A 25817-nucleotide genomic window follows, 5' to 3' on the forward strand; every position below is an offset into this window, starting at 1 on the left:
CATATCATTTTCATCAATACTTTAGATATCCATTTTAATTGTTAATTTTATTCTTCTGTGTATGTGTTCCGCCCTCATTTAAATCCACTTAATGATAACAGAGTCAATCATCTGTGACAATGCCATCTGTTAGCACTAAATGGAACCGACATACCAGTATGTGGAGATGTCCCTAGATAGTCACAGGAACGTTGGTTTCCAGAGGGGGGAAACACACTTCAAAAAATTTGCTAATTTTCCTTAACCCATGAATATTTCTGAACCACTTGTGCTTGGAAGGTTAAATAAATGTAGATTATAGCCATTTAAGACTTTACTATATACATTTAATAGTATATAACATCATATGGGTTCCTAAATAAAACTCCTTTTCTTTCTTCTCTTTGTTTTGTAATATTCTGTAATGTTTAATGCATACTTGAGGCTTAGTAAATCCTTGATTATTGGCTAAAATACTGGGAACATAGCAATACAGAGAACCAAATTATGAATAGATTAGAAAAAGAATGCTACATTGCCTGTATAGCTTTTCAATGAAAGGCCTAAAGGTTAGCTACTGTGGAAGATACAAAAATAACCTAAGAAATACATAGTCCTGGCTCTCAGAAAGCAATCTCAATGAGCTTATATTGTACAAGAACATATATATACACGAATACACTACAAGATAAACTGAGGGAAAGCTTGCTAAATGGCAGGGAGGGATGGGAAAAACTCAGTGAAGTTTTTCTAGAGAAATTAGCACCTGATTAAACTTTGCAGGAAGACAGTGATTTTTTTTAAAAGCTCAGAGAACAAAGTTAGTTTATGATTTGAGATGAGTTGAAATGGAAATTCCAAAAATTTTCATGGAAGAAGAGGCCTTTTTGTTTGAGTGAATAAAGACACAATTGTAGAAAAATGTAGGAAAGTACAGAGTATGGTGAACATAAGGTGTATATGGGGGGAATTTAGGAAATGAAAATTGGTATCATACTGTAGGGGTTCTTAGATATCAAAGTAAGGAATTTGAACTTTGGCAAATAATTGAGAACAATTGCAGAATTTCTCTCTCTCTCTCTCTCTCTCTCTCTCTCTCTCTCTCTCTCTCTCTCTTTTAAACTAAAGCTTTTTATTTACAAAGCATATGCATGGGTAATTTTTCCAACATTGACCTTGCATAGCCTTTAGTTCCAAATTTTCCCCTCCTTCCCCCTCCCCCCTCCCCTAGCTGGCAGGTAGCCCAGTACATGTTAAATATGTTGAAATACATATTAGATCCAGTATATGTATACATATTTATACAGTTATCTTATTTCACAAGAAAAATCAGATCAAGAAGGAAGAAAAATAAAAACTGAGAAAGAAAACAAAATGCAAGCAAATAACAACAGAAAGAGTGAGAATTCTATGTTGTGTTCTACACTCTGTTCCCATGATTCTCTCTCTGGGTGTAGATGGCTTTCTTCATTATTGCACAAGTGGAACTGATTTGAATCATCTCAATGTAAAAGAGAATCATGCCCACTGGAATTGATCATTGTATAGTTGTTGTTTTTTTTTTTTTTTTTTTTTTTTGCAGTGTATAATAATCTTCTGGTTCTGCTCATGTCACTCGGCATCAGTTCGTGTAGGTCTCTCTAAGTCTCTCTTAAATTATGCTGCTGGTCGTTTCTTATAGAACAATAGTATTCCATAGCATTCACATAACATAGCAATAGGAGATTTTTGAGAAGGTATGATGATCACATCAGAATTTTTAAATATTTGCATAATCAAATGAAAGTATTTTCATCAGAAAAAATACTGATGCTAACATATTTAGATTTCTAGTCAACTGTTGTTCAGTTGCTATTGTAACATTCTGTTTTCTGTGACTAATTAATTTCCTGGGAATACTATTCTCTATTTTGAAAAGAAAACTATGTTTTCATGCTTTTCCTTTTTAGTAAATACTATAAGAAAAATTCTGAAATTGTCATGGAGATGGAAGAAATAACAAACATTTCAGTTATCGAAAACATTGGCATTCAATGCAGAGCTTATAAGAGAATAAATCCTTATGTGGGATATGGGATTGTGCATACATGAGTGTGCATAATTATCTAGATATAAATATATACATATATATATTTATCTATAGAGAGGGCATGGATTAAGGGAAAGAACCAAAACAACTTGATTTCTAATAGTGGCTCGGACACTAACTGTCTTCATATGACCCTGGACAATTCCCTGAAATTCTATGGGTTCCATAAAATGAGATTGCACAACATGATTTGTATTCATTCAATCAGCAAGTTTTCATTAAGCCCTATCATATTCTAGGCACTACACTGGGGATTGAAACATTGAACATTGAAACATTCCTTGACCTTGAAGATTTTATATTCTATAAAAGAAACAATATATATACATATACATAAATGCAAAATATATAAAGAGTAAATAAAAGGTAAATGGTGAGGAGGTAACTTTAGAAGTTGAGGGGATTAGGGGATTATTAAGAGATGGGTGATTGAGTCAAATTTTAAAAGAACCCGAGATTCTTAAGATATAACTCTAGGATAAATCCTCTCTAATTCTAAAATTTTATAGAGATGAGGGAGGACCAGCAACTTGATTTGTAATTTCATTGGCATAAGACATTCCTGGTGAGAAAACTCATTCTGCTAATGCAAGTCAACACCTTCTCTCCAATTTATAAGAGAACTACTTAAAGGAATAATAGATTTAAGTGATTTGCCTAGTATTTCATAGCTAGTATGTGTGCCAAGTAGGACTTCCTGGCTTAAGACTGGCCCTGTATCTATATCAGATATTCAAGTGTTTGTTCTCAGTATCTTTATATTATTAAAAATATTGAGGCTTTGTCCAAAACATTTTTGTTTATGTGGTTTATATTTATAGATATTTACTATCTTAGAAATAAAAACTAATTTTGAAGTTGTAGACCCCATGAAAGGGTTTCAGAAATCTCTAGGGTTCTCTGGCCCACACTTTGAGAACCACTATACTATATCATGCTGCCTTATTTTATGTTTCTGTAATAAAGAGGCAATCTGATGCAATGAAAAAATCTTGGATTTGGAATCAGAGGACTTGAGTTTAAATCCCTGCTCTGTAACTTGATACTTCTATATTCTTAGAAAGAACTCCAATTATCTCTACCCTCTAGTTTCCTTGGAATTCTTTTCAGATATAATGGGTGATTATTAATTCTAGTTCTTTATATCAGTAATTCCCCACCACCACCTTCCCCTATTTTGAAAAACAACAATTTAGCAAAGTTGCAGGATACAAAATAAATCCACATAAATCCTCAGCATTTTTATACATTACCAACACAATCTAACAGCAAGAGATACAAAGAGAAATTCCATTCAAAATAACTGTTGATAGTATAAAATATTTGGGAATCCATCTACCAAAGAAAAGTCAAGAATTATATGAGCAAAATTACAAAACACCTGCCAAAAAAATAAAGTCAGATTTAAAAAATTGGAAAGACATTAAGTGCTCTTGGATAGGCTGAACGAATATAATCAAGATGACAATACTCCCTATACTAATCTATTTATTTAGTGCTATACCAATCAGACTCCCAAGAAACTATTTTAATGACCTAGAAAAAATAACAACAAAATTCATATGGAAGAACAAAAGGTTGAGAATTTCAAGGGAAGTAATGAAAAAAAAAAAAATCAAATGAAGGTGGCCTAGATGTACTTGATCTAGAACTATATCATAAAGCAGCAGTCACCAAAACCATTTGGTATTGGCTAAGAAATAGACTAGTTGATCAGCGGAATAGGTTAGGTTTACAGGACAAGATAGTGAATAAAAATAGCAATCTAATGTTTGACAAACCCAAAGATCCCAACTTTTGGGATAAGAATTCATTATTTGACAAAAGCTGCTGGGAAAACTGGAAATTAGTATGGCAGAAATGAGGCATGGACCCACACTTAATACCACATACTAAGATAAGATCAAAATGGGTCCATGATTTAGACATAAAGAACGAGATCATAAATAAATTAGAGGAACATAGGATAGTTTACCTCTCAGACTTGAGGAGGAAGGAATTTGTGACCAAAGGAGAACTAGAGATCATTATTGATCACAAAATAGAAAATTTTGATTACATAAAATTAAAAAGCTTTTGTACAAACAAAACTAATGCAAACAAGATTAGAAGGGGAGTAACAAATTGGGAAAACATTTTTACAGTTAAAGGTTCTGATAAAGGCCTCATCTTCAAAATATACAGAGAATTGACTTTAATTTATAAGAAATCAAACCATTCTCCAATTGATAAATGGTCAAAGGATATGAACAATTTTCAGATGATGAAATTGAAACTATTTTCACTATATGAAAGTGTTCCAAATCACTATTTGTTAGGTTCTTACTAAGAGCTAATGAGATAATGAGATATTAGGTTCTTACTAAGTGCTTTTGGTACTTAACAATTCTCTAGTTCCAGCCTTTACTGGGAGTTTTACTTGTGAACTCCTGGGGAAGAGCTTACATGCTTAGGAGGAACAAGTTCATTGGTTGAAGTAATTTTTCCCAGAAGTCCTTGCATTATCCGCAAGAAAAATGCAAATTAAGACAACTCTGAGATACCACTACAGACCTCTCAGATTGGCTAAGATGACAGGAACAAATAATGAAGAATGTTGGAGGGGATGTGGGAAAACTGGGACACTGATGCATTGTTGGTGGAGTTGTGAAAGAATCCAACCATTCTGGAGAGCAATCTGGAATTATGCCCAAAAAGTTATCAAACTGTGCATACCCTTTGATCCAGCAGTGCTACTACTAGGCTTATATCCCAAGGAAATACTAAATAAGGGAAAGGGACCTGTTTGTGCCAAAATGTTTGTGGCAGCCCTTTTGGTAGTGGCTAGAAACTGGAAAATGAATGGATGCCCATTAATTGGAGAATGGTTGGGTAAATTATGGTATATGAATGTTATGGAATATTATTGTTCTGTAAGAAATGACCAGCAGGAGGAATACAGAGAGGCTTGGAGAGAGTTATATCAACTGATGCTGAGTGAAATGAGCAGAACTAGGAGATCTTTATACACTTCAACAACTTCAACACTTCAACAACAATACTATATGAGGATGAGGATGTATTCTGATGGAAATGGATATTCAACATAGAGAAGATCTAATCCAATTCCAATTGATCAGTGATGGACAGAATCAGCTACAACCAGAGAAGGAACACTGGGAAATGAGTGTAAACTGTTTGCATTTTTTGTTTTTCTTCCCAGGTTATTTTTACCTTCTGAATCCAATTCTTCCTTTGCAACAACCACAAAATTGGGTTCTGCACATATATATTGTATCTAGGATATATTATAACATATTTAATATGTATAAGAAAGCCTGCCATCTAGGAGAGGGGGGTGGAGAGAAGGAAGGGAAAATTCGGAACAGAAGGAAGTACAAGGGATAATGTAAAAAAATTACCTATGCATATGTATTGTCAAAAAATGTTATAATTATAAAATAAAAAAAAAGAAAAACAACAAACCACAAGCTTGTTTAGATTTACATATCAATTCATTAAACTTTATTGTTCTCAATTTTGTTAATCTTTTTTTTTTCTTTTTGTTCCACTTTAATTTCTTTTATTTTTTAAAGGAATATTTTATTTATTTAATTTTTTTTGCTAGATATTTGGGATTAACTGATTTGCCCAGAGTCATATAGCTAGTAAATATTAAGTCCCTGAAACCAGATTTGAATTTAAGTCCTCCTGACTTCAGGGCTGATGCTCTAGCACCTGTACCTTCTAACTGCCTTTGCATTTTAATTTCTAAACTGTCTTCTTTCTCCCTTTCTGCCCTGTATTAGCAAAGTTCATCATTTGATATATATTTATAAATTTATGTAAAACCATACAATGTGTGCTTCTGTTTATAAGTTCTTTCCCGAAGGTGGATAATATCTTCTTTCATTGGTCCTTATAATTGATTTGAGTATTTATACTACTCAAAATAACTTGATTGTTCATAATAATTCTCATAGACAAAGTTCTCTCAGTTTTGCTCATTTCACTTATTATGTCGTTCAGGTCTTTCCATGTTTTTCTAGAAACAATCAGCTCATCATTTCTTACAGTACAATAGTATTCCATCACATACCACAATTTGTTTTACTATTTCTGAATTAATAGACCTCTCCTCAATTTCTTGTTCTTTATCCAAAGGGAGAACTGCTATAAATATTTTAGAATGTATAGGTTATTTTTCTTTTTTTCCTTATCACCTTGTGAAACAGACCTAATGGTCTGAGCTAACTAACTCCAACTCTCTGAGCATAATAATTCCAGATTCCTCTCCAAAATGTTTAATCATCATATGCTGGAACTCTGTCTTCCCAGAAATCAGCCAGAGTCAGGATCACCAAAAATCTTTATTCTTGGTCTTTTGGGGTCACCATCAGGAGAGTAGATCTAGCAATCTCCATACCACCTTCCTCTCTCTCCACCACCAGGAGAATACCTCAGTTTCCTCCTCCTACTCCACCCATACAAGTCACTTCCCCTTCTTTGCCCCGCCAATCAAGCCAGCACAGAATAGTTGGGGAGGGTCATCCTTCAAACATGTTATTAGAGAATTATCTAATTGGCAATTAGTCTCACGTGTTCCATTATCCAAGTGCATTTGCTCAGTTGTAGCCCTTTACAATCATAGTTCTACCAATAGTATATTAATGTCCCAATTTTTCTATAGTCCTTCTAACATTTGCTATTTCCCCCTTCTATCATTTTAGCCAATCTGATAGGGATGAGATGCTATGTCAAAGCAATTTTAATTTGAAGTGGTCTAATCAATGATTTAGAGCATTTTTATATGACTATATATTTTTGATGTCTTCATCACAAAAGTGCTTGTTAATCCTTTGACAATTTATCAGTTGGAGAATGGCTCATATTTTTAATAAATTTGACAAAATTATATATTTGAGATATAAGACCTTTATTTGAGTCACTATCTATAAATTTATTTTTCACAATTTTCTGCTTTCTTTCTAATCTTGGCTATATTTATTTTATTTGTACAGAAACTTTAACATGATATGATCACAATTACACATTTTATTCCTCACAATACTTTCTATCTTTTATTTCTTCATAAATTCTTCTCCTATCCGTAACTCTGATAGGTAATAAATTCTGTGTTCTAATTTTCTTATGATAACTCCCTTTTTATCTAGGTCATGAATCTGTTTTGATTGTATTTTGGTAGATGATATAAGATATTGATCTATGCTCAATTTTTGCCAGACCTCTTTCCAGTCTTCCAAACAATTTTTTTTTTAATCTAATAACAAATTCTTAACCCAAAAGCTTAAATCTTTATTTTTCAAGCAGGTTACTATAATCATTTTCTATTGTGTGGTGCATATCTACTCTCTTCTTTTGATCTACCTTTCTATTTCATAGTCCCTATCAGATGGCTTTGACAATTACTGTCTTATAATATAGTTCAAGATCTGGTATTGCTAATCCTCTTTTCTTTACATGTATACATACACACACACACACACACAAACACACAGGTATATACACATATATATTTTGTTAATTCTTTTGATATCTTTGACCTTCTGTTTTCCCAAAAGAGTTCTATTAATTTTTCTAGCTTGATACAGTAATCTTTTGATAATTTAATTAGATGGCATGGAATCAGTAGATTATTTTAGGTAGAATTGTCATTTTTATTATCTTGATTCTGCTCATCCATGAACAATTACTATTTCTCTAATTATTTAAATCTGACTTTATTTGATTGCCAACTATTTTATAATTACGTTAATGTAGTTCCTGGTAGGAACTTTTGGTTACATTCTATTTGGTGTTCTGACCACAAAGTAAGACTTCTGCCTACTACAGTAAGGTTCCCAGGTATTTTATACAGTCTATAGTTATTTTAAATATGATGTCTTTTATTATCTCTTCTTGAAAGGGATTTTGTTGGCAGTATGTAAAAATGTTGGTGATTTATGTGGCCTTATTTATATCCTGATATTTTGTTGAAATTATTGTTTCAGTGAATATCCTATGCATTAACAAAACTGGTTTATAATTTTCTTTCTCTGTTTTTACTCTTACTAGTTTAAATCTAAGTTTCATATTTGTTAGGAGTTTGGTAGTATCCCTTCATTGCCTATTATTCCAAATGATTTATTTAAAATTGGAATTATTTAGTCTTGAATTCACTTGTGAATGTCTGGTTCTAGTGATTTTTTTCTTTAAAAGCTCATTTATAGTCAGTTTGTTTGTTTGTTTGTTTGTTTTTGCTGAGGCAATTGGGGTTAAGTGACTTGCCTAGGGTCACACAGCTAGGAAGTGTTAAATGTCTGAGGTCAGATTTGAACTCAGGTCCTCCTGACTTCAGGATTGGTGCTTTATCCACTGCCCCACTTAGCTGCCCAAGTTTTTTTTTTTTTTTTTTTTTTAAATAGAAATACCTGTTTCAATGTTTTATTTCTATTTCTGCTATCTAAGCAATTTACATTCACTTTCTCAGAGTCATATATTTAGTCTTTGGGATTTAGGGAATTCTAGTACCTCTGGTGTGAAGTCTGTTGAGCTCTTTTCAGGACAGTTTTCCACATTTGGTGTTCACCTGATTTGCCCAAATTGCCTTTTCAAGAGGTTACATTCTGGTAAATAGTCTTATTAGATGGGCTTAACCATATATGTAAGGTAACTGAGTGACCTTAAATTTGTCAGTGAGCTGGGGGGGAGGAGGGAAGGAATGGAGTCTACTTCAAGCATGTGAAAACTTCTTCTGTTTCAGTGAATCTATGAGAACAATTTGTTCCAGTACTCAAAAAGATAACTGAAGCAGGAGCTTAATTAGATATTGAAGATGCCAAGGTCATTCATTGCTTCCTGGGCCATCATCAGTCATCTTGACTTTGTCTTGCCAGTGGATTCTGATAACTCTGGAGGAAATGTGATGCTAAAGACTAAGTACAACTCTGCCTCACTTAATTTAAATGTATGCACCATTCAAAAACATCATCTATACCATTTTGCTATTTTTACCTATCTATCTCAGAATCTGCTGGCCACAGTTAATCATGTAGTAGACATGGAAATACCCTGGAGGCAGGGGTTACAACTCTACATGCAAATGGCCTAGTTCATAGGATCATGAACAGAAGCAGCAGTAGTATTTGGTAACCTCCTTAGACTGATCAATCAGCCTTTTTTAAGAACTGCACTGCTCACTTCTTGGCATGAAGAAAGGGCTAGAAAAGATGCTCTTAAAATTGTCTGCTTTACCCAATCCTTACCTTACTGTAGTAGGCAGAAATCTTACTCTGTGGTCAGAACACCTTCCCCCCCCAAAAAAAAGTACAAAAGCTTTTGCAAAGGTTATTCTACTCACCATTGGTATATAGAATCTGTGCACATTAATGGACAACATGAAACCCAGTAGACTTGAAAGACAAACCATTTTTGTTATGAGAAAACTCAGAAGATATCACATCCAAATAACAATCCTGAGTGAACAAGTCTTATAAATTATGACTAGCTTACGTAAGTCAGAACTGCATGCATATTTTCCTAGAATAGCCACAGTAATGGGGACTGCTGTGAAGCTGACATAGAGCTTTTAAATCAAAGCTAATCTAGTCAACAAGCTTGTATACCCACCAAAATGAACAGGATGACTGACTCATGACTATGATTGCCACTTTCAAAAAAAGCTCCATAGCATCATCTTTGTGCCTATGCTTCCACTAAACCCTGATATGGTTAAAGAAAAATTTTAGGAAGACATGGAGACCCAAGAGGACAAGCTCATAATTCTGGGTAATTTTAATGTAAGAATAGGCACTTCATTTATTAGTATTATTATACTTCATATATATTATTATATTATACTTTATGGCAAGGAGTCCTTGGGAGGAATGGAGTTGGAAACAGCAACAGTAATGGTTGTTTACTATTGAAGATCTGTGCATCTCATGACCTCATCATCAGTAACATTTTCCATTTATCTAAATGCAATAAAATTTTGTAGAAGCACCCTCACAGCAAATATTAGCATTTAGTAGACTATGCCATATAAAGGAAAAGAAAAAGACAAGATGTCAAAGTAATGAAGGCCATGTGTGGCACAGAATGTTGGACTGATAATAGACTTATCTTCTAGTTAAATATTTGCTTTCAATAAATGTGGTAGCCCTAAGGCAAGACAATTACTAGAAAACTTAATGTCTACAGATTAGAATGCTTATGTGAACACTATGTTGCTAATGGTAAATTATTTAACTTGAAGAGGCTATAAGCCAACACTAAAGTGGATGGGAGAGTTGGTTTATGACTTTTTGTTCACAAATGATTCTGCACTCAGTGCAGCCACTGATGGTGAAATATAATAGAGCATGACTTGATTCTCTACTATTTGTGCAAATTTTGACTTCACAATTAATTAACACAAAGAAAAGAGGTTCTTTACCAGATAGCACAGTACCATTTATATGCAGAGCCATTGCTTATAGCAAATGAAGAAATTTTGAAAGCTGTGGATAAATTCACTTACCTTGACAGTATACTTTTCCAGGGATATACACATAGATGCACATACACATAGATATATGCATAATGTGTTGCAGAGTAACCTCAGCATTTGAGAGGTTCCAAAGGAAAGTGTGGGAGAGAAAAGGTATTAGGCTGCTTACCAAACTGAAGATCTGGAGCTATTGTGCTATCCTCATTGTTGTATGTCTATGAAATCTGGACCTTATGACAAGGGCTATGCCAGAAAATTGAACCACTTCCGTTTGAATTGCCTCAGGAAGATTCTGAAGATCAACTGGCAATTTAAAGTGCTAGATACTGAAGTTCTTTCTTGAGCTGAACTGCCAAGCATTCAAACTTAATTGCAGAGGGTAAGTCTGATGGGCTAGCGATGTTGTTCAAATGTCAAATGTATGTTTGTCTAGAAGACTGTTTTGTGGAAAACTCACAAAAAGAACTCTCCATAACACAGAGTACTCACAAAAAGCAAGCTCTCACATGGAGATCAGAATAAGCAATACAAGAACTCTCTCAAGATCTCCTGAAGAACCTTGGAATCAGTTGTGAGATAGGAAAGATATTGACACAAGACTGACCAGCATGGGGCATTTATATCAAAGAAAGCACTGTGCCCTGTGAGCAAATCAGAAATGTAATAGCTCAAAAGACATGAGATGCATAGATTTAGAGATACCTCCACTCCAAATGTTCATATGATCTGTTTGTATGATGTTTGTGCCTGACCTTTGGGTAAGCCTTCCAAACTCATATTGAGCTTATCAGACACAATTAAACACAATGTTCCTTGACCAAAATATAGTGATATCATTTCTATCCTCTCTGAGCTTGAATGACAAATTCAAATCAAAACCAAATGTTTCTGTACAAGAGCTTCTATTGTATTTTAGAGCAATATTATCTGTGAATGGAATATTTAAAGGATTTTATCATCTTTAGGGAATCCCTTTCAAACCATTTAGATTCTGTAAAAGGCATCCTTCATTTCAGTGGCAAACATTGTTAGAGAACATGTCTCCTGTTTAATGCCTGCTTGACATTAAATAATTAAAGAATCATGAAACGATTATTTCTGTTGTTACATCTTTAAAAATGAATCTTATATGGTCTAAACATAGTGGAAATACTTATTTGCTTTACCTTTTAGTACACTGGGTAAGTGTAAAGTATGCTATAAAGTATTCATTAAACTTGCCTATCCCCTTCACTTACCTTCTCCAAGGATGCTATCCATTTATCTAGATTATTCTCATTTTTTAAGAGGTAGGGAAGTAGGTATATTAATTATAGCTGTTTATCTTAATCTCATTATTTTTCTTTAATAATAAGATCTAGTTTTTTCCCCAAGAATTTTTGTATTCTGTCTTCCAGAAATCTTGAAAATCCAATACATAATTGTCCTAAAAACTTTGTACCCTGCCATGGACTCTTGCCATGTATATATTTGGATTAATCTACAATACTTGCTTTTTCCTTAGCACCATATCAACACCCTCAACAAAAGTGTGATATTAGAGTCCAAATAGTTCTACTCTCATTGATTGGGGGGGTGGTTATAGAAATCTTTATGAATCTTGATTTTTTGTCTCCTTTCAGTTTAATTCAGTTTAGTTTTTTTTGTGGTGTTCTCCCAGTTTTACCCATAAATGCCTTCAAGATCATCTGGCTTCTTTGAGCCTCTATAACTGTTTTTTATCCTTCCACTATTTCTCGCTGTTTTATAAATTTAAAATTTTAAGTCTTCCACCATTGTATAAAATAATTTGTGTTGCTCTGTGTTGTCATGTTTATCCTTTTGGCCAGGAGTTCAAGAGTTTGTTGGTTGTGACAGATTCTAATTAATTTTTTTCCCCTCTTTGGAACAGTCAATTTATATTCCATAATTTTCCCACAGGGAATAATGATAGCTTGTGACTTTTTTCCTTACTATTTTAAATTTATTACTCTACACATATCATTTGAATAGGCCATTTTGAAAAATGTATAGGTTGCATTCTATAGTCTCTCATTTTTATTCTTTGTTCTAGTTTTTTAATTGATTTTATCTCCTCTGATACTAAGCTGATTTTATATATAGCTGATTGAGAAAGTAATTTCAGATCACTAATCCATCATTTCCTATTCATATAGTATATTCATGTAATCAATTTTGTTTTATGTGACATTATTCCATGTCCACCACATTCAGCCCTCAACTGGAACTAAATCATTGCAAAAGGGGAGGAGGATGAGAACTGAGGTCTATGATTAAGTTTTTTTTTTTTTTATTTTGTTCCCCCCCCCCCACACACACACAATTTGTGTGACCAGAGAATTTATCGTGCTGTGAAGAACTTTCTTCAAAGTGCTTAGTATGTTAGCTTTAAAAAAGAAGAAATGATCTCTGACTGAAACTTTATTTGAAACTTAGCCAATGTAGTATAATTGTCCAATGCTCATGCTCCATTGACATAACCTGCGAGAATCCAGGTTCATCTCCATGTCCTTATTTTACAGATAAAGTCCCAGAGAAAGCTAAGGGTCTTGCCTAGACCCCACTTTCAGTGTCATATTCCTAGCTTTGGGCTCCTGTACTAAAGTTGCTATCTAGTGAACAAAGGATTAAAAAGAAATGGATTTACTATTTGGGAAGAATTGTGGTTAAGATGAAATAACAAAAGAGTACACAGAACCCCAAATAACAAGTTACAATTAAAAACAACAACAACTGGAACCAACAATTAAAAGTGTATTTGCAATGTTATTATCATAGATACTATCACAGAATAAAAGAGACAATTTATTAAGGCTATTCAGTTTGCAACATTAGCTATCTTTCCCCATTTGTTTCAAATTATATTTTAATTCTTAAAAGATTTCTGGGGAAACGTATCATTTGGAAATTTGGATGTTTATATATTTTGAGAATTTTGAAATTCTTAAATCATTTCACTTGGGAAATTCAGGAATACTTTTCAGAAAAAAGGATATGGAAGTTGGGCTCTGAAAGAGAAATAACAAACTGAAAGATGGAGAGATTGTTATAAACATAGAGGACTACATGATAAAAGGAACAGATTCAGAAAAGTGAATGAAGGCAAGAAAAGAGATCGCAAATATTCCAGTTTGAATAGTGTATAGAACATGGAGAGAGATAAAGTATTATATAAGGATAAAGATTTACTCTTTAAGGCCAACAAAACATTTTACAAATATTAATTCATTTAATCCTCAAAATAAATCCCGGAAAGCAAGTTCTATTATTATTCTTATTTTACAGATAAGGAAATTGAAGTAGAAACTTACCTACGCCATAGCTAGTAAATATCTCAAGTCATTTTTGAACTCAGGTCTTCCTGACTCCTGGTCCAGAATTCTGTACCATCAGCTGAATTAACTAAATTGACTGATACTAGATGGAAGCTCTTGAATAGCAGATAAGGGAGTGTGAAGCTTTTCTGGTGGGCAATAGGAAACCCTGTGGAGATTAGACTTGTAATTGCCTAATTAAAACATGAAGTCAAATTTGCTTAATGCAAAGGAGAGATCTAAACCAAATGCTTTAAGAAATTTGAGTAGGCATAGGTCATTTCCCAGTAAAGAGGATTAAGAAATTATTCCAACAAGAGATTGTGGTTGAATTATACCTTGAAGAAAGAGAAGTTCAATAATTAAAAACACAGAAGAGTTTATTTTAAAATTCATGGTGACAGAGTCACAAATGACAAGAAAGCAGGACAAGAAAGGGGGGAATTTAGAGTAGCTAGGACATAGAACAAGTGAAGATAATGCATGTGAAATATGCATAAGAAGATACATTGGAACTAGGTTGAGAGCCTTCCATGTTAGAATAAGGAATTCATACTTTATTTTATAGATGATGAGGGAGCCATTGAAAAACTTTAAGCAGGAGAATTAATGATCTGAGAAGTATCTTAGAAAGATTACTTACTGGAGCAGTCATGCATAGGATGTATTTATTGGAGAAGGTAGAGACTGGAGATTGGGAAGTTAAAGGACTATTAAATTTTTCTTTTATCATTACTCACTATTGATCATTTATTTAGAAACACATACCTGTGTTTTGGAACAACATATAACTTGAATATTAAATATTGTGTTTTTTATACCTTGAATCACATCTTTTCCTTTTTTTCCCTATCAGATACTGGTTTTACTTGCAGATTGCTTTTGTCCACCTAAACCAAGAGATGGAATAGATCAATCTGGTAAGCATTATGAGCTAATACCATGTCTTTGGAATGATGGGGGTGGGGGAGTCCATTGTATTATTGTGAAAGCTCTTGTTTGGTTTCTTAAATGTAATTAAGCCTTTTTACCAATCTGTTTACTGGTACACTGGGGATATCTCTAAAAAGAAAAAAAAATACTAAGGACAAAAAATATCTTTATATATTTTTTTCTAATTTAAGATTTAATTATATAGGAAACCAATTTTTTTAGTTTTCAGAATTTAAAAAGTCATCCCATTCTAAATTTTCCATTCTTATCATAACAATAGACAAAAGTTGAGCAAATTTTATGTTCTGTTTGCATATTCCTGTGTTTGTGAGGCCAGAGAACAAAACCTAATAATTAGAATGAAACTGACTTCTCAAATTTTGGAAACTAGAAGAAAAGAAAATCTCTGTCTCTCTCATTCCCCACCCCCCTTTTTTTTCTAGACTTATAATTATTCATGTCATAAACTAGCAATGTAAAAACTTCCTCCACTGATGATAATTAAGAGTTTTTTTGTAATTTACATTTTTTGCCCAGCACCCAAAAAGATTAAATTACTTGCTCATGGTCACATAATTTTTATGCTCTGAGGCAGGACTTATACCCAGATCTTCCTGATTCTTTCTAATGCTAATTAAATCATATTCTTAACACTTCAGATAAAGCTTGATGTATGAATCTGAGAGTGTCTACACTAGTTGTTTCTTTTATAATTATGAAGACCCAGAAACTTTCATTGCTCCCTTGCTGCTAGCTGAATAAAATTTAACTCCTTAGCCTAGCTTTGAAGGCCTCCTAAAAACTAGTTGCAAACTATCTTTCTAGTTTTATGCCAAGCTATTATGCTTCCATTCTACTTTTCAAAATGGAATTTCTGTCCCTTGTTTTCATTCTGTGCTCTCCTCTTTGTTCATTTCACCACCATTCCCCAATCATGGAATAGATCTTCCTGCCTAATATCCATTGATTGAAATCTCTTCTTTTTTTCAAAGCTCAGCTCAAGTGCCAAGTCTTCTAGAAAGCTGTTTGTTTTTTTAATCTTCTTTTCTTCAGCTCCCATCCTTGATTCTTATATCTAATATCACTAATATCTAAAAGCATTTATATCTGTCACTCATGACTAATATCAGATCTTCCTTTAAATTGTAATGTTCCTGTTAGCCTCTACCTCTTCTTTCTTAACAAATAACCTCACCTCTAACTTTTTTGAAAAGATTGAAAACATCCTTTTGTGATCTCCATTCAATTCTTGACACTTCAAAATATTTCTTGCTTCACTCATATTCTTCTCCTTGTACTCCAGTGTCAAAGAAGAGAATTTTTTTTGTCAAGACTGACACTCTCACTTGCCTCTTGATCACTTCTATTCTGATCTTTTTTAGGAGCTTGCCTCATTGAGAATTAATTCCCTCTATCACTATGATTTTCATTCTCCCCTTATTCACTACTTCTTCCCTCTCTGCCTATAAGTGTACTTAAGTTTATCCCATCTACTAAAAGGAAAAAAATTCTTTGACCTTGCCCAACCCTGGAGCTATTATCCAATATCCCTCTTCCTTTTCCCTGCTAAATGTCCAATAAGAGTATGCCTTATCACCTATCATCATCATTCATTCTTTCTTTTAACATTTACATTCCAACTTGTGACTCTATGAGTCTAATGAAATTGGCCTTTCAGAAATTACCAATGACCTTTTAATTGCTAAATCTAAAGACTTTTTTCTCAATCTTCATCATCCTTAACTTTGAAGCATATTTTAAAACATTCCCAACCCCTGTATACTTTCTTTTCCTTTAGCTTCTTTGACACTATTTGAGATCCTAGTTCTGTTTCTGCCCATACCTTTAATGCAACCTTCTTTTGCCTTCTAAATATGGGTGTCAATCAAGGTAAATATCCTGGGACCCCTTATGTTTTCTCATGACACTCTTTTCCTTAATGGTTTTCCTTGTTCTTTTGGGTTTAGTTATCACCTCCATATAGATAATACTTATTTAATAATAGTTAACATTATGGCACATAATCTATTATATTCCAAACACTGTACTAAGCACTTTATAAATAATATTTCATTTGAGTTTGTAACAACCTTGGAAGATAGGTGCTATTATCCCAGTTTTACAGAGGGGAAAAAAGGGAAGCAGAAGTTAAGTGATTTGCCTAGGTCACACAGCTAGTAAATATCTGAGGTCAGATTTGAACTGAGGTCATCCTGATTCCAGGTTCAGCACTCTATCCACTGTCCTTCTAGCTATCCCAAATGATACTTTTTTCAAGTCTAATGTTATTTATTAAATCATTACATGTATTTATTTTGTCCTAAGTTTAAGAAATAAAACAAATATTTCCATAACATAATAGAATAGGGAAAAGATGATTGCATGTGAAACAAAACTGCAAATCTATTATGTTCAACTCGTTTTTCCTTTTAAAAATATATTTAAATTTATCATATAACTTTTTTTCCCTTTTATTCTTCCTTCTATATATAGTTACTATTAGATACAAATATGTCATTTTATATATACTTTTATTTATTAGTTCTTTTTCTGAATGCAGATAGCATCTTTCTTCATAGGTCCTTTGAAGTCCAATCATTCACCCCCAATTAACTCTCAGAAATCTTTACCCACTTGTCTTACCAGCACCTCAAACTAATATATTCAAAACTCTTCTCAATATCTTCTCCTGCCTCCTCCTCTCAATTTCCCTCTGTCTTTTAAAAACACTACCATTATCTTAGTTACCCAAGCTTGAAACTTGAGAGTCATCTTTGAATCTTCTTGACAACATCTCACACCTTCTGCCATTTTCACTTCAGTGATTTTGTACAAGTCACTTAAGGTCTCAGGTGATCAGTTTCCAAATTTGTAAAATGAAAGGGTTGGAATAAATTACTTTGGAGATGCTTTGCAGCTCTGAGTCTATGCTTCTGTGTTGCTTCTTAAATATTTTCTTCATAGCAGAATATCTCCTGTAGAATTTAAAATATGTTAGGAAGAGAATAGAAATATGCTCTTTGTAATATTTAAGATTAACATAGAACTGAGTAATGCCATAGGAGGAAATATATTAAGTGTCCATCAATGATTAGAAGTCTTTGAAATAAATAGAATTCAGGTAAGATTAAGGACAAGGACAAAAAAAGCTACTGGTTAATGTATAAACTGAGGTATCTATCCAGAATTGTAGAAACTAGCTTAATAATTATCATTTTAATTTTTTAAAAATTATTGAACATTTGTGATTTGGTTGCTTACTGGATGCAAGTTATTTTTACATCTTTTTTTTTTTTTTAATAGAGTTATTTGAAAAGGAAAAGGAAGCTCTGATAGTTGAAGATCTAGGAATTTCAGAGGGAAAAAAAGACCTTTCAGATGAAGAGGAAGAGAAAGATGACCTCTCAGAGGGAGAAGAAGACAAAGATGATATTTCAGAACGAGAAGGGGAAAGAAGCAATTCAAATGATGAAACTTCTGAAGATGACTCTGCAGTGGATGAAGGATCAGCAACTGAAGATGCAGGGAATATCCCAGACCAACAGTTGACTGATATGGAGGCTGAAAGCTCAGTGAGGCAGCGCAAAAGTCATGTTGCTGATGGAGAACAGTAATTTTTTGTAAGGTTGTCTCCAGCAAACTGGACCAAAGAAATGTGTCAGTTTCCCTTCTGGTCTACAATGGAAGCCAAATTCTTAATCTCTCCTGCATGAGCCAGCTTCTCTCTTAAAAGCTTATACTTAATAAACATCTAGTCCTAAAAGGTAGTAATCTTTATATAGTAATGAGAATCTTTTAGGCATGACAATCAAAATCAAAAATAAGATCCATTATTCTGCTTGGAGATTTGGTTTAAGATTATAGGGTTTGAAAGTTCTTATTGTAATAGGTGGCCATTACTCTACTTTTTAATATCCTCTATAGTCATTGCTCCAAGCCACATGAGATGAAAGCATATTTGACTTCATACATCAGCAATAACAAAACGTGTCCTAATAACTGTAGTAGAAGTTTCCCTTCCTTATTTGGTCTTCAGTGTTTTTGTCAAACCTTATGGAAAACATCAGACAATGTACTCAGTCAATAGGTATTTATTGAATAGAAACTGAGAGGCCTTAAATGTTATCCTAGTACAGGAACTGTGGCTATGGTGGTTTAGCTCTCATCACTGCTCACTGAAGTACCTTCATTATACTCTATTTTTTGCTTCTCATTTTTCCTTCTTAATGTTTCTTTTGAAAATATACTGAGTGCACTGTGACAGCAGGGACTGGTCTTAGACTGGGCTTCCTACATATAACACCAGCACTCTTCAGTTCCCAAGTATTCAGAGGAATAGCATACAAGTTAATGTGACATCAGCCAAGCTTATTATGACTTCAGGGGCTTAGATCATTGGAAACCATGGGCAATGAATTATTGACAAGCAAATGCTGGAAACGACGTGTAACCTTCAGAGGTTCAGAAGGAAGTGGTCATTTAGCAGGAGGAGAATTTTTTTTTTTGACCAAAAGGCAGTCATCCCCCCTTCTTCCACCTCCTTTCAACTATTTCATTGAGAAGTCTTTTTTTTTGAAGCCAAAAAATCTTCTTAGTCTTGCCAATACAAGCAAGTCATGTGCAGAGAGCTGCAGTATGATGTGGTACTATTTTCCTCTCTAGAGTAGCTCTCTGGCTCCATATGAGCTACTTTAGTAATCATAACAACTAAAAAGCCACTTATGGTTTCCTTTTTAGTGAACTGACCTACTGGTGAAAGAATGAGTGAAAATCTAGAGCAGGAAATGAGAGAAATGGTTTCTTCTCTTCCCACATACCCTCCAACCTCAACTTTCTTTAATGCTGCAAAGAAATGCATCTTTGTAAATCTCTCAATACTTGACTTATTAAAAGTGCCCAGGGATTTCTTTTTTTTAATTTCCTTTTTTATTTGTCTTATATTTAAGAAATAAGTTGAGAAAATAAGGAACCAAGTTGTGCATGGATTCTCAAGGTAGGACCTATTACCTCCTCCCACACCACCACCCTTTTAGGGGGATGCACTAGGGTGCATAATAAGGAAAAGATCAGAATTTAATAAGGTCTAGAAATTATTTTGTCACCTTTTAAAATAAATTAGGTATTCATTTGGTTATTCCAAATGTGTTCTCTTTGGGTGAGTTGAAAATAAAGAAATTAGGGTGGGATTCTGAGAATCTCTGCCTTCTTGTGGTTGAATAAAGTATTATAGGACTTACTTTATTATTGTTTTTTAAATAAATAAAATCTGATCCTGGGATTAGTTTACATCTTTAAAAGTTATTCAGGTGGGGCAGCTAGGTGGTACAGTGGATAGAGCACCAGCCTTGATGTCAGGAGGATCTGAGTTCTAATCTGGCCTCAGACTCTTAACACTTCCTGGTTGTGTGACTCTGAGCAAGTCACTTAACCCCAATTGCCTTGGGGGGGGAGTTAGTTAGGTTTTGTTGTTTTTAGTTTTCCTTTCCCCTCCCCTTGGATGTGAGGAGGGGAGTGTAAAAATAATGATTAAAAAGAAAGGATTTATTCCAAGGAGTTGTAGGGTTTCTTTTAAGCCCCTGCAGTCTCATGAATTAGAGTGTTTATTTCATAGTTTTACTGCTGCAGAATAGATACAGGAACAAACTCTTTCAAAAGAATAGGAAACACATTTTAGTGGCTTCCATACATTTTAAAGAGGTTTTAATCAGTTAACTATATGTCACAGTTTTTTTTTTGGTTTTTTTTTTAAATGGAGATCATATATTCCTTCAAACCACTTCAGTGATTCAGACAGTACCATGCACCCAATAGGCATATTGTATTCATATTTAAGTGTTCTTGATTATCTAATAAATATCAATGTTATAATAGGTACTTAATATATTCCATAAAAAGAGACTTGATCCTTTCTCATTAGTTATTTAAAATCTAGGGAAAGTTACACTTTGATGCTTTGGTACTTTTATTCTTGAGATAGCTATACAGCCTTAAGAGTTTTAAGAAATCTCAAAGTAGTTGGGCGTTAACTCCATTCCCTGTTTTTTTGTTTTTGTTTTCCTGGAAAGATTATTCATTTCTCCTTCAAAGAGATAATAGTTTCACAATTACAATGTGTACCTGATACTAGTAGCCTTTCAAATTATTTGAAATCAGTTTGGCCCATAGAAATAGCCCTGGATTTGAGTTTGAATTCTGGATTTTCCACATGCTATCCTTGTGTCCATTGGTATGTTACATCGCCTTGGAGTCTTTGTCTATAAAATGAAAGGCCAGAGTTGATAATTTACAGATCTGGACCCTAAAATTTCTACAGTACTGTCTTATAGTTATTGTTCAGATAATTTGGTTATATTACATCTGACTGTGATTATGTAGAATGAATTTTGTTATTATAAGTGATAGAGTTAGTCATGTTTTTGAAGTGGGGAATGTAGACCTTTAAACTGGTAACAGGATAAAATACATAGTTCTTGGAAGAACTTTTTTTTTTTTACAAGAACATCTTTCTACTGTAGTATTTCAGTTTTCATAGTTTGAACTTAGATTTATGGTCAAACCACTCCTTCTTTTATTTCTTTATTTGATAGTGAAATAAGCCTTTTTTCCCCTGCCCTCACTTCAAGCTTTAAAGAAAGATGAGAGGGTAGGTATCATTCAAGTATGAAAGCTTTACAGTGCAATCTTTGTTTATATCCAGTTCATTTGATCACTATTTTATTTATAGGTAACTTAAATTATGTAAAGAAATGAAAGATAAATGTTATATTATCTAGAAGTTTTAGCTTCATCAAGTTTGGCTTTCAAAAAAACAATTTTGAATTATTTACTAGCAAAGGAATCTTGTTGATTTCTATGGGATTTCTGTGTGTGTTCTGCAAAATTGCATATACTCTAATCCACCACTTAATTGTAAGGAATGGCATAGGTGGGCATTATTTTATGTTTTGAAATCAGTGTTAACCATCTGAAATTTATGACTCAGTCTTTGAGTGGTAGAAAAAGCATACTGTTTTAAGTTATGGGGAAGGGATTATTAAAGGGGTAAAGATGGGCAAGATAAGCTAAATGTATGATTTGTTTGATAAATGAATGATTACATCATATGAATGCAAATCAGAATAGAAAAGAAAAGATGTAGGTTGGTGATTTATTCTAAAATGAATATTTCGTTTCTCTTTGGCACCATTCATCTTAGTACAATATTGAAGTGTTATTTCTGCCAGTATTATAAATGAGTAGTTTATTCAATCTGCCACATTGCCAAGGTTTTCAAAAATATTTGCTTCTCTCTTCTGTGTCAACAGTAAAATTATTTTATTGTTACATTCTGTTTACCTCATTCATGTGTTTTGATTCACTTGAAAAAACACAACTTATTTTGAAAAGTTGAAATGTATAATTAACTTATTCAATATAGTATGTGTTAATTACATGATTGATTGAGACTAAGCAATAGGAGATGTTTGGGAAAAGCACATTTCTGTCAACATCATCAAGCTAATTACCAGCATGTAAAATACATAAACCAAGCTTTCTCCTAATTGACTTACTTAGTATAAAGAAAGTTTGTGGTAGAAGGCAACTAATGTATGTGAATCATGCAGCTTTGACATTTTGTATTGGCTATAAATGTTGAATGATATTTATGTTACACAGCTTTTTTCATGGAAATGCAATCTTTTTATATAAAAGTTCAGCAGACATGCTATTGCATATTTGTATTGCAATACCTTATAAATTTAGTATTTAAACTCTTTGTGTCTACTCTTGATTCTTTTAATGCAGATACTTAAAGTTTGATTTTCCTTATGGTGCTTTGTGTAAATCTTATTTATAATATCATTCTTCTTTTACAGTTTCAAATGATATGTAAAAAGCTGAAATAAGAAATTGACAGTTTTGAAACATCATTACATCAATACTTAATAGTTATCTCAAAGATTGTAGTAAAAATATCTTACTTTTGAATGAAAGATTCTACAAGACATTCACCCTTTTGGATTTTGTAGAATATTGGCTTAATTAAAATTGGCTTTTACCATTTAACTGATTTATCTTGTAATGCCGAAGAAACTGAGCAAGATAGAGATTAGAGAGTATCCAATACAGAATTTACTAGATGGAGAAATTTACTGGGACCAAATGGTTTGGTCCCAGGACTGATTCTTAAAGGGTTACAAGAACAATGGCATAATGGGGGAGGTACCTGGATGGGGATTACTTAATGGGGGGGGGGAGGAATTTAGGATTAGAATGACATAATGGTGGCAGGGTTAATGGAAGGAGGTACTGGACAGTCTCCAGATAGTCTAACCAAGTCTAAAACGGATAAAGACCTTAATCCTATCAAGCATTAAGAGGGAATGGTTATAACCTGAGGCATAGTAACTAAAGAGAACAATTAGGGAAACTGGGTCAGGACATTAAAAGAGAACTGTAGCACTACAATCTCCCCCACATCATTTCTTCTTCCTCCTTCCTCCCTCTTCCTCCTATTGCTTCTTCATGTCTTCCTCCTTTCCTATATTCTCCTCACTCCTCCCTTACAATTTCTACAAAATTGTCTTTCTTTCTTTCTCTCTCCCTCTTCATGTTTCCCTCTCTTCTCCTCACTTTTCCCTCTCCCAAACATTTTTTCTATTGTGACTCAGAATAGCCTAAGTTTGGCCAGAGATATCTAAAATTCTAGCAAAATGTAAGGATATAGCTTGTGTCACCTCGTTACTCAAGGCTTCTGATTAGCTTATACCCAGACTGTTTACCAACATTTTGAGATTAATTGGAATTGAGACTTAAGAATGATGATACTTCCTCTATTAAGGGAGCTATGTCAAATTTGGAGGAAACATTTAGGATTCTTCAAAGCTTTTTAAGTTTGTATAGACAGCTCAGTTATGGTATAATCCTGACTCAATTGTAATAGGTGCTAATGAGCTAGAGGAAGACAACTACCCTTTCCTACTTTCTTATAGTCTAATGGTATATCACCTGACCACCCTAATCAGTGTGGCATTCAAAAAGCACAAAAGAAAGTCAACATCCCTGACAAAGAGTACGATGCTACAAAGATGCATAGTATTTGATCCCTTGCTTTGCTTGAAAAACTAGGTGGGGGAGAACCAGAGTGAAATCACCAAATAAACATATAACAGTGTTTTATTGATGTGGAAAAATGAAAACACTATAGGTTGAAAATTAGAATACCAACTAATGAAGTTAGATCTAAGTGAACAAAACACTTTTCATGATTTATTCTGGTTTTGGGATAAATATTGATTCTCTATAAGCCTTTGTTTTCCCATCTATAAAATATGGTTGCTCTCTGTGAACACTCTTTATGGATTATGGTCTCTGGAATGCCCCATGAATAATTTAGAAATTTACTTTCATATTAAGCTTTTTCCTTTTTCCTTTAGGTTTTTTTTTTTTTTTTAGTAGTTTCTTATAAATACATAGGATACTTCAGAATATCAAAGACTTGAGGTTTAATCAATCTGAGAATTCTTTCCATCAATCTAACTCATAACTCTTCCAACATATGATTTAAAAGAACTGCTCTAGACCCCAAATTAAATTCTTCCGAAACTACTCTTTCAATTGGCTTCTGAAATTTGATTCAGATTAGATTTCAGATGACAAACTTATTTCTACATCAGGCTTGTATCCTTCAAAGCTCAATAAAGCCTACCAACTTGCCAAAGCTTGGGCTTCAGCTTTCAAGAATCCTGGATACAGTAAGAATCTAGTGGAAAATTGTGTGGATCTCTTTAAAAGAATGGTACTATTATTTGCCTTCCAATCTTCTTTGTATTCTATGGTCTTTCTAGCATTTTGAGTTACTCTCAACACTGACTTCTCTACATGGCCTTCCTATCATTACTTTCTAATTCAAGACTGTATTCAATATTCATCTGCCAAAAGATTAGATTTCTAGAAAGGAATTTAAATAGCCAAATCACCTGTCTCATTTAAAAAAACAAAAACAAAAACAAAAAAACAACAACCAATATTTTTACATCACTTAGTTTTATATAAAACACAATATCCCCATGATATTTATGTCAAAAGAAGTGTATAATTATTTACACGTTTATTTATTTGTTTGTTTGTTTGTTTGTTTGTTTGTTTGTTTTTTACTGAGACAATTGGGGTAAGGTACCTCGACCAGGGTCACACAGCTGGGAAATGTTAAGTGTCTGAGGCCATATTTTGAAGTCTTCCTGACTTAAAGGCTGGTGCTGTATCCACTGTGCCACCTAGCTGCTCTTTTTTTCTTTTTCTTTTTTAAAGGAAGTTAGGTAAAACCAATGAAACATTTAAAACTTTTCATCGAAAGAATATAAAGAATTAATCTGGCATTTTTTTCTGTATATCATTCTTTTCTAATGAAAGAAAAATTTGGAAAACATGAATTTTCTCTACATATTTGGACTAATGCCCAAAGACCACGATGTTCTTGTTGCTGTTTCTAAGATCTTCTTTGAAATCTCTTAAATCAGAAGAGAGAACATTTAAAGATGCATTTTCCAATCTATATTACCAGTTATGAAATATTAAATTTTTTAAAATTCTTCAAAACATTAAAGTTTGTGTTTTTATGTGCATATTTTAGATGACTATGAAAAGCAGAATAAACATTTCTTAATAATTTATTGATTTATGAATTTGTAATTAACAAAAAATTAAGAGATGTATTATGCATCTCTTAGGAAAAAAGGCATCTTAAAAATTATCAAAACTATTTCAAAAGTCCTTACTGATGGAACTGAAAGTAATTCTTTTTTCAGGATTGAAAATTCATACTTTAGAGGTGTTCTAAGAAGCAGACAGCTGGTACGGTGGCTAAAGTGTTAGACATGGAAGCAGTAAGCCCTAAGCAGAGATCCAGCCTCTCTTAATAGCTTTGAAACTCTAAAACAAGTCATTTAACTTGTTTGCTTCAGTTTTCTCATTTATCAAATAAATGTTGTTATCACCTACTTCCAAAAGTTATTTAAGGAATTTCATAGTTTATAACAATATTTGTAAAGTT

At 33.2% G+C, this 25817-nt stretch overlaps 1 protein-coding gene across 1 annotated transcript in view; it reads left to right on the plus strand.

The window, feature by feature from the left end:
- Window positions 1–18548, plus strand: part of TMX4 (thioredoxin related transmembrane protein 4) — a 115747-nt gene extending 97199 nt beyond the window's left edge. The window contains exons 7-8 of the mRNA XM_074287891.1: window positions 14709–14772; window positions 18089–18548. Of these exons, the coding sequence (XP_074143992.1) occupies window positions 14709–14772; window positions 18089–18399 (375 nt within the window). The 3' untranslated portion in view covers window positions 18400–18548. The remainder of the gene's footprint in view (window positions 1–14708; window positions 14773–18088) is intronic.
- The last annotated feature ends 7269 nt before the right edge of the window (window positions 18549–25817 follow it).

Source organism: Sminthopsis crassicaudata, chromosome 2 (genome assembly GCF_048593235.1).
Source record: "Sminthopsis crassicaudata isolate SCR6 chromosome 2, ASM4859323v1, whole genome shotgun sequence".
Classification (NCBI taxonomy): Eukaryota; Metazoa; Chordata; class Mammalia; order Dasyuromorphia; family Dasyuridae; genus Sminthopsis; species Sminthopsis crassicaudata.